This window comes from Triticum aestivum, chromosome 7A (genome assembly GCF_018294505.1).
Source record: "Triticum aestivum cultivar Chinese Spring chromosome 7A, IWGSC CS RefSeq v2.1, whole genome shotgun sequence".
Taxonomy (NCBI): Eukaryota; Viridiplantae; Streptophyta; class Magnoliopsida; order Poales; family Poaceae; genus Triticum; species Triticum aestivum.
Genome location: NC_057812.1, coordinates 718,041,410 through 718,051,586, shown reverse-complemented (window position 1 = coordinate 718,051,586; position 10,177 = coordinate 718,041,410). Strand labels below are relative to the sequence as shown.

The window sequence follows — 10,177 nt, the reverse complement described above, 5'->3', positions numbered from 1 at the left end:
TATGCTTGAACTATTATTATTTTTATGTCAATATTAAAATTTTATCTTGAATCTTATGGATCTGAACATTCATGCCACATTAAAGAAAAATTACATTGAGAAATATGTTAGGAAGCATTCCACATCAAAAATTCTTCTTTTATCATTTACCTACTCGAGGACGAGCAGGAATTAAGCTTGGGGATGCTGATACGTCTCCAACATATCTATAATTTTTTATTGCTCCATACTATTATATTATCTTATTTGTATATTAATGGGCTTTATTTTACACTTTTATAATCATTTTTGGGACTAACCTACCAATCGGAGGCCCAACCCAAATTGCTGTTTTTTTTGCCTATTTTAGTGTTTCAAAAAAAAGAAATATCAAATGGAGTCCAAACGGAATGAAACCTTCGGGAACGTGATTTTCTCAACAAACATGATCCAGGAGACTTGAAGTGTGCGTTAAGGAACAACGGAGGAAGGCACGAGGCAGGGAGGCGCGCCCTCCACCCTCGTGGGCCCTCCGTTGCTCCATGACGTACTTCTTCTCCTATATATATCCACGTACCCCCCAAACATCCAGGAGCACCACGAAAACCTAATTCCACCACCGCAACCTTCTGTACCAGAGAGATCCCATCTTGGGGCCTTTTTCGGAGCTCCACCAGAGGAGACATCGATCACGGAGGGCCTCTACATCAACTCCATGGCCTCTCTGGTGATGTGTGAGTAGTTTACTTCAGACCTACTGGTCCATAGTTATTAGCTAGATGACTTCTTCTCCCTCTTTGGATCTCAATACAAAGTTCTCCTCGATCTTCTTGGAGATCTATTTGATGTAATCTTCTTTTGCGGTGTGTTTGTCGAGATCCGATGAATTGTGGGTTTGTGATCCAGATTATCTATGAACAATATTTTATTCTCCTCTGAATTCTTTTATGTACGATTTGTTTATCTTTGCAAGTCTCTTCGAATTATCAGTTTGGTTTGGCCTACTAGATTGATCTTTCTTGCAATGGGAGAAGTGCTTAGCTTTGGGTTCAATCTTGCGGTGCTCGATCCCAGTGACAGAAAGGGAACCGACACGTATTGTATTGTTGCCATCGAGGAAAAAAAGATGGGGTTTATATCATATTGCATGAGTTTATCCCTCTACATCATGTCATCTTCCTTAAAGTATTACTCTATTCTTATGAACTTAATACTCTAGATGCATGCTGGATAGCGGTCGATGTGTAGAGTAATAGTAATAGATGCAGAATCGTTTCGGTTTACCTGTCGTGATGCCTATATAAATGATCATACCTAGATATTCTCATAACTATGCTCAATTCTATCAATTGCTCGACAGTAATTCATTTACCCACCGTAATACTTATGCTCTTGAGAGAAGGCACTAGTGAAACCTATGGCCCCGGGTCTATCTTCTATCATATTAATCTTCCAATACTTAGTTATTTCCATTGCCATTTATTTTACTTTGCATTTTTATTTATCTTTATCATAAAAATACCAAAAATATTATCTTATCATATCTATCAGATCTCACTCTCGTAAGTGACCTGAAGGGATTGACAACCCCTTTATCGCGTTGGTTGCAAGGTTCTTATTTGTTTGTGTAGGTGCGTGGGACTTGAGCGTGATCTCCTACTGGATTGATACCTTGGTTCTTAAAAACTAAGGGAAATACTTACGCTACTTTACTGCATCACCCTTTCCTCTTCAAGGGAAAACCAACGCGGTGCTCAAGAGGTAGCAACTGCTGAGGACACGTGTACATGCATAAAATGCTTGATGGCTTGAAATATATATTTGCAAACCGAAACAATTCAGAGGTCTAGGCATCAAAAATCTAGAAATCCAAAACAATTGCTCCTAATGAAATTTGCTTTCAAATGCCTCATCTCACCCTTCCTTGGCTAATGTGGTACGTCAAACATCACCAAATCTCCATGCTACATCACCACTCCACCCACACGACTTTCCTAGATAAGATTATTCAAACCCACATGCCCACGCTACTTACGATTTCATTTGTCCTCACCAATAATGGAAACCACACCTTTTTTTTGGAAAGATACTTGGTTAGCTTCACGTCCTCTTGCTGCCATGTACACAGGCCTATAGTCCCACTCTACATGTTCTATACTCCCACTCTACACACCAAGATAATCTTGTCTCCAAAGCATTGCATAACGGACTACAATCAAACCTGCGAAATCGGCTATCCTTTTAGAACTTATTTTTAACACATTATGACCTTAACAAGTAAATTATATAATAACAAGTTGGCTTGGTTAACCACATAAAATGCGTCTAAATAGTAACTATATAATCCTATGTCATATAATTTTACTGTAGAAAAGATTAGGATATGCTAAAGTTCAATTAGATGTTCTATGTTGTAACAAAATTTATGTTTAAAATATTTTTTGAATATCATGGTCGAGATCTCTAAGTTGTCTAACAAATATATTATACTCATTTATTTGTGTGTATATGTTGATATCTTTACATATTGTTGTAGAGATCTCTAAGATCTCTAAAAATAATTATCTGAATAATGGCTAGTAGTGCATTATTAGGTAAGCATATTTGTGGAAGCTTCTAGTGTATAAATTGAACAACTGACAAATTTCAGTAATAAGCTGACAACTTGTATGCCTGATTTGTTGGACAGCCATGGATATATCTATAATTCAGAATTTGGGGGTCATCCCCCACTCAGGGTCTGGGTGAATCTCTGTATGCCCGACCTATGTGCCAACCATGTTGAAGAGACATGGGTGTCTCCTAGAGGGGGTGAGTAGGCGTTTTAAAACAATTACAACTTTCACTCGAATAAATGCGGAATAAAACTAGGGTTCAATATACAAGCTCAAAACTTAAATATACCATACTCAAGTATTTGCATAAACAACTTATGTCGCAAGATAAACGACTATGTGATAGCAAGATATATAACTTGAAACATGAAGTCTATCAAAAAATTACGTGCATAAGCAAAGGGCTTGGGTAAGAGATAACCGAGGCACGCGGAGACAACGATGTACCCCAAGTTCACACCATTGCAGATGCTAATCTCTATTAGAGCCGCATAGATGCACAATGCTACCCAAGTGCCACGATGGCTCACCGTAAACTCCTCACACCCTTGCATAATGCAAGGTGCCGTGACTCCACTAAAGGGCGCTTGAGGGAGGTCACCGAACCTATACAATTGGAGACCCTTGAGGGCAGTCACCGGACCCGTATGAATTGCTTCGGGCAACCTCCACAACTTAATTGGAGTCTCCTAAAGTTTTATCCTGCAATGATTGAGCTTCGCGATAACACCAACTGTCTAGGACACCCAAGCACCCAAGAGGAACATGCACTAGGGTACCAAGCACCTGAGAGTAATAAGTTTTCCAACTTTCACTTCCAGGTATCACCATGGAGAACTCTAACTGATGCAACTAATGCAATGGAAAAAGCACACACAGTGCTCAAGTCCTTCTCTGCTGAATCCCACCACAACAATTAATGCTATGGAGGAATATGAGAGGAAGGACAAAGGAGGAGAAGACCAACTCCAAGATCTAGATCCAAATGGTTCCCCTCACTTAGAGGAGAGATGGACTAGTGGATATATAGATCTAGATCTCCTCTCTCTTTTACCACAAATAGAAGCAAGAATCATGGGGGAGAATAGAGAGAAAGCAAGCTCCAAGGGTCAACAATGATGGGGAAAACTTGTTGAATTGTTATATCCATTGGGGAAGAAGACCCCCATAAATCAGACCCCATGAATCAAACCGTTATGATGCAAAAAAAAAACGCCGGTGCAGTACAACCACTTAGGTTGGAAACCCTAGCTGCAATGCAAGAAGTAGTACAACTGCCCGACATAGCGGTAGTACCGCTATTATATAAAACCTGGAACTACCGTGCAACAACCGCACGGTACCGCACCGCCAATCCGAGAGGAATCACTCTCGATGCGGTTGTTGGGGCAAACATAATGAACAACTTTGTATTCGGCAAATTATTTTGCCGACATGAACTAATTGCTTCATCTATCTCGGCCACGTGTTCCTATTTTAGTGGTAGAGTTGTTGGAAAATCAGGATTCATCTTATTTCATGGCAGTAGCTATCAAACGATAAGTGTGGAGAGTGTGGCACATCCTAAGAAGGAAGCATCTAGATTAGTATGGTTTGTTGTCTTGCTCCAGTTTGTCCTTCGTTTCCCCATCCAGATTTTGTTCAAATATCACATGGCACTGCTAGCTACAACCAATTAGTTTCTTCTACAATTTGCAAATACGTTAACAATTTTTTGTGTTTTGTTTACAAGTTGGTCCTTGGGAAGCATAAATGAAACATCATTGGCAAGTGCAATTTTGCTTCTGGTAGGTGTCTAAAAATTAGTAGATGAATATCTGTTACCAGGAGAAACTACAACATCTTTCAACCTGATGATGTTTCTTTTTTTGCGGGTGCTCAACCTGATGATGTTCTCATGTTCCATCTTTTTAATAGTTCAATTCAATCTACTCATTTGTAAAATGCTAGTGTGTATTGTTGTATATTCTCGCCCAAGATTTGTCGTGGAAACTACAGAGGTACTGAACAGTTCAGAGGTGTATAAATGTGCATTAGTTCTTCTCGGTTCAAATGCTACTGTGTGTTGTTGTATATTCTCTGAAGATGAACTAAGTGTATCATATATATACCCTTTATTTACATGGACACATTCCCATTCTGATAATCTCAAACTATTGTTGTTTTCCCCCCTCCATGCCTATATCTGACCGGATGCACAACAGTGATACTAATGCTCAATCTTTCTACCAATGCAGTCCGCACAGCCAGTATCAAAATCGGTGTTGCCATATCTTTACTACTATTGGTGTTGCCATATCCATTGGTAAGTTTATTTATAGACACAATCTATGATTTTTGTACATATCAGTGGATGAGCGTTGACAATATTGATACATCAAAACGCAGGTGTTAGTTGGATAAAGCAAAATTCTCCAATTTAGCTACTATATTTTACTCGTCAATATTTATATCTTTCTGATGCTGTATAGAAGAATTGTTTCTGTGTAGCCACTTCTTGATAAGAATCATGTTTACAAGTTTAAAAAATCTGAAACAAAAATCCAGACTTATGCACGAAACAATGGTTTATTACTGCAGAAGCGTATAAAAAATTCTATCTAGTGCTGCTAGGAAAACGAATTGTCTATTTTTTGTAGTAGGGACCACATGAAAAGCAACAGGCACAACAGTAAAGATCAAATCTAGAAGCCGGGTAGGTGCGACGGAAGAGGTGTTCCTCCGGATGGTTCCGAGGGACCACGCGATCGCCGCCGCAGTGCCGCCTCTCCTCCTCGAAGCGATCCAGCTCCCGATCATAGGAGCGCCTCCCGTAGACTAGGGTTCCGTTGACCCCCTCGCCGGGAGCGGGAGGGCAGCCCCATGCCAGCCATAGCCTGGCGCAGCCGTACGCGTAGCCGCCCGCCTCCGCGCGTCTGGCGGCGACGGTGGCCGCCTCGCCGACGACGGGCTCGTTGGCCCAGTACTCGTCGGACCACGGAGGATCATACGAAACCTCCGCCGTTAGGGGTGGATAGTTGAGGAAAGGACCATGGACATATTGCGCCGTTTCCGGCGGAAAGCAGAGGAGGATGGCGAGGATGACGCCGAGGGCGAGCAGGTAGGGGCGGCGCACGGAGACGGAGGTGGACATGCTAGCTAGTAGATTCAATCTGGGCATCCACTCGAAAAGAAATAAGTTTCTATCTGGGCACGTACGGGGACCTTCTCTTTTTCTACGACGACTATTTCTCTGCGAGAGATGGAAACGGCAAAATCCCCACAAACTTGCCGGTTGATTCTCTATCTTACCCGGTCGGGTCGCCACACTCCCCGCCAAAGGAGTTGGGCCGGGCCCGCAACACAAGATTTTTTAACCCTCGCCGTCCTCCTCTTCTCTCCTCTTGCGTTGCGTCCCGTGAGCATCTACATCCGGACATCCAAACCTGCTCAAACATTTAGATGATAGGCCGGATCAGTAATTTTTAAAAAAAACACGACGTAGACGGACGCCTTAAACGTCCAGGCTGATCGGCATCCATCATATCCAACCCAAATATGTGACGGATATGGAAAGGCTCGGAAGCGACCGGTCGCATCCGCCACGCCGGACTGACAGCGGGTCCCAAACAAAAACACTTTGAAACCCGGTTTTCTGAAGCTCGTCTCCTCCATCACCGCGTATCGCCGCTCCGGTGGGTCACGTAGTGCCCTAGCCGACTGCCTGCACAGAAACCGTACCCATCCACATCCCACCCCTCCCATCCGCTGTCGTACACCGCCGTCACTTTCCACTCGCAGTCCGCCACCGGTAGTAGCCATGTCCCCACGCGGCCGGGTAATGAGCTACCCATATCTACCTTCGGAGCATCGGCTGCAGCGCCTTGAGCTGATACAGGTTAGGTGCAAAGCCGGATAACCGCCGGGCTATCTCCGGACGCGGTGGATCCTGAGGAGGACTCGGAGGAGGAAGAGGTGGAGGAAGACGAGGAGGACGCGGAGCAGGAGCCGGACAAGGAGGACAGGGGGACGCGGATGTGCAGGCGATTCTCGATTCCCTCTAGCGAAATTAGCGGTGGAGACCAAGCGCCGTCGTCTGCAGGAGGCGGCATATGCCCCGGACGTCGACGAGATGCTCTCGTATGTGGATGAGGAGGAGGAGCCGGAGCCCTCCTATGCGCCCATCTACCCGGCGCCCGGCACCGGCGGCGTTGACCTCTCCGACGATGAAGCTTAGTTAGGCTAGTGTGATGTGCATATATTACGTAGGATTTCTTTTGCATGGTTTTATATGGATGTAGGACAGGTTTGGTTGTGCGCATATAGGCCAACCAGGCCCACCCAGGAAGAATCCGGCCTGTTTGGTTGCCTGCGTTTCCTGTTGGGCTTGCACCGGATGATGTTTAAAGCACTTCTGAGTCTGGCTCGCCGGGAACACTCAAATCTGCAATTTCTCGCGAGCCAGACCGAACGGAGCCACAACGAGCGTAAGTGGGTGGGCCCCTTGCACGAGAGGAGGTTGGAGGGATGCGACCTCTGTACGTGCTTCTTCTCCTCCTCTCTAATCTCTTTTTTTCGAGACTGGCGGGGAGATAAACCCCACCACTTGTTATATTCCAACTTGAAAGGTGACTCTGCAGTCGGTACAAATACATGAGTGTGCACACAAGGTGCAAAAGAAAAGTACAGAGGAGAGAACCCAAGACGAAAGCCAAACACAAGACGAAAGACAAGGACGAAAGGGGAGGACGGCTGGAGAAGCCACACCGAACCCTCGGCAACTGACACCTGAAGCCGAAGGCCAAACAAAATCTCCTTTCTTCCTTTTCCCATGTAATCTACATAGATTCGAGATAAGCTTTACAGAAACAATATACATATCGATGTTATGGTTCCATTCAGACGATCGGTTCGTAGTTTCGTCGATCGTAAATGCTCAATTTTTTGTTCGTATTAGGAGCTATTCTGGACGAATCTTGTCAGATTCATCATGCACAATGGACCGTTTGAGATTTTCTTTGACCAGTAACCTAATCGCGCAGTTCCTCACGACACTCGTGTTGCAAATTTTCTGTTTTGTCAATCCTACTGCACCGACGCCACATTTACATGCACACTATATTTCTTTTCCTTTGTCCTTTGCCTCAGAGCTCTCATGTTCATCCCTTTCGATGCCGGCGTCATTCCCTCTTGACCTCCTTGCCTAGATCCTACTACACTAGAGTCGTTTCCAGCATTGTTAATCTCGGCCTCCTCTCTCTCGTCCTACTACACTGATGCTGCATTGGCGGGGATATATAGGCGGGGATGATGGTGGTTGGCCTAGTGGTGGCGGTGTAGTGATTGATTCGGCTAAGGCCGACCGGGGATGATGGTGGTTGGTCCTTTGTCATAGCGACTCTCTCTTAGGTCTGAATCTCACAGCCACTACTCCTTACGCCTCTCTGTAACTTCAGAGTTTGTGGGGACTGTCGCTCATACAGAGCAACTCGATGGCAGCGGGAGGCTTGCTCGTCGTCCCGAAGAGGCCGGCGTTCCGCACGGGCGAGCCCGCGGCGGTGGAAGGTGACCTGGCGCCGACTCTAACGACAGTGCGACGAACTATATGTGTCCTCGCCATCGTTCATCCCAGCCGTCATGGAACTTTGTGTTATAGGTAGCTAGTAATCTTAACCACATCCCATGCAGGCAACCAAACAAAGTGCTACTTGCATGTGTGGAGTCGATGTAGACAACCAAACAACATGTCTAAGACGATTCCCTAATGCTAGCAACCTCGATGCGGGCAACCAAACGAGATGCATATGTTGGTTTTCCCCTTGTTTTCCCTCAACCATGCTCTAGTCAACAACACATGCAATGTAGGCACTATTCACTGGAGGCAACCAAACACGTCCCTTGGCGATGAAACATGCATGAGGTGCTTGGATGCATAGTACCAAGTATGAGACGTGTCAGCCAGAGCCCGCGGACGTGCCCGGTCACATCCACAGACGTTTAAGGGGCCGAATTTGCCAAGTCCAACCATAGATGCTCTCAACCTGTTTAGCAGCTTAGTCACTTCATTCTCCAAAAAAAAAACTCTTCTGACACGGTCAATCCTCGAAGCCCACTAGACAGAAATCTAGACAAGGAAGGGGTAGCTGCTGCAGCTTAGGGAGCCGAGAGAGCTCCAGAGGTTGCAACTTCGAACCCAGCTAGCGGCGTCTAGCTCACACCTACTCCCTCCGTTTCTAAATATAAACATTTTTAGAGATTTTAATACGGACTATATTTGCATGAATATAGATGTATTTTTTAGTGTAAATTTATTCATTTTGCTCCATATATAGTCTGTATCGATGCTCTAAAAAATTACTTACGAAAGCATTTTAGAGCTCTGATTTTGTTTTTTTGGCACTACTTTCATCAATGTGATTTCGTGATGAAATTTTACATGCACAACAAACATTTGCGAAAGTATGCTACAAAACAAATTCAGATTTTTTTTTCATTTTTTACCATGCTCCTGGATATAGAGTGGTACTTTCACCGTTATTGGCTATATACTAGTGCCACATCACCTATAGAGTCTTCTTAAAAAACATAGTAGGCTGACAATACATTCAAGTGCATGAGTCCTGCTTCATTATACCCCTTACAAAACGTATAAAGGGTAGTATGTATATTTTGCAAATTATACCCACTTTCGTATCACTAGTGCAGAACCGGGCAATAGCACCGGTTCGTAAGGCTCTTTAGTGCCGGTTTCATAACCGGCACTAAAGTGTGGTCACTAAAGCCCCCCCCCCCCCCCTTAGTACCGGTTCACACGTACCGGTGCTAAAGGGAAACCACATGGCACGAGCCAGCTCCGGGGGCCGGGAGCCCTTTAGTACCTGTTGGTAACACCAACCGGTACTAAATGTTTGTGGGGTTTTGTTTTATTTTGTATTTTTCAATTAAATTTGTGTTATCAATTTAATTTAGGATTGTTTTATGTTATAATGAGTTGTAGTCGTCATCATCATCATCATCATCATCGCATGTTAATAAATAAATAAACTTTAGCTAGCTAAAAATCATCGTAGTCGTTTAATTACCACTATTTAATCATCATAGTCATTACCGCTAGCTATCTAATCATCGCCAACACTGGCTAGCTTAAAGAGGAAACATTCACTTTGTAACAGAAGCAAAGATATCACCGAGTTCAACATAATCATCACCAATATCGAAGTTCAGGACACGGACATGAGACACTATAATTAAGAGCATGAACTAGTGCTGCTCCCTCTCAGGTAGAATAGCATAGAACATGTATAGCTCTCCTGATTCATCATACTGGAGCATGCAGATGAATCTGTCTCTTAATCTTGGGTTGCGCTTCTCCTTGCTGCCCCCTAGTACTTCTCTGCGATCGTTAACAATTTTGCTCCAATCTTTCACTATTAAGCATTCTTCGTTTTCAGAAATCCTGAATGCACTCATGTGCAATGTAGGATATCTTGGCCATAAGCTAACCATTGACATGTCACCTTTAGTCTCGATCCACTGAGGCACAACTGTCATCGGAAGTCCCTGTTGAAAAACATCGTATAGTAATTAATATACTAAGCAATGAA

The 10,177-nt window shown here is 44.0% G+C and overlaps 1 protein-coding gene across 1 annotated transcript; it reads right to left on the bottom strand.

Moving 5' to 3' along the window:
* Positions 1-5,055: 5,055 nt before the first annotated feature.
* On the bottom strand, positions 5,056-5,829 carry LOC123147022 (uncharacterized). The gene has a single exon (XM_044566277.1). The coding sequence runs from the start codon at positions 5,752-5,754 to the stop codon at positions 5,221-5,223; it is 534 nt and encodes a 177-aa protein (XP_044422212.1). The 5' UTR covers positions 5,755-5,829; the 3' UTR covers positions 5,056-5,220.
* Positions 5,830-10,177: the final 4,348 nt, after the last annotated feature.

Coding starts and splice junctions, on each gene's coding strand:
- LOC123147022 (XM_044566277.1), bottom strand. CDS start 5,754: ATGCCCAGATTGAATCTACTAGCTAGCATGTCCACCTCCGTCTCCGTG.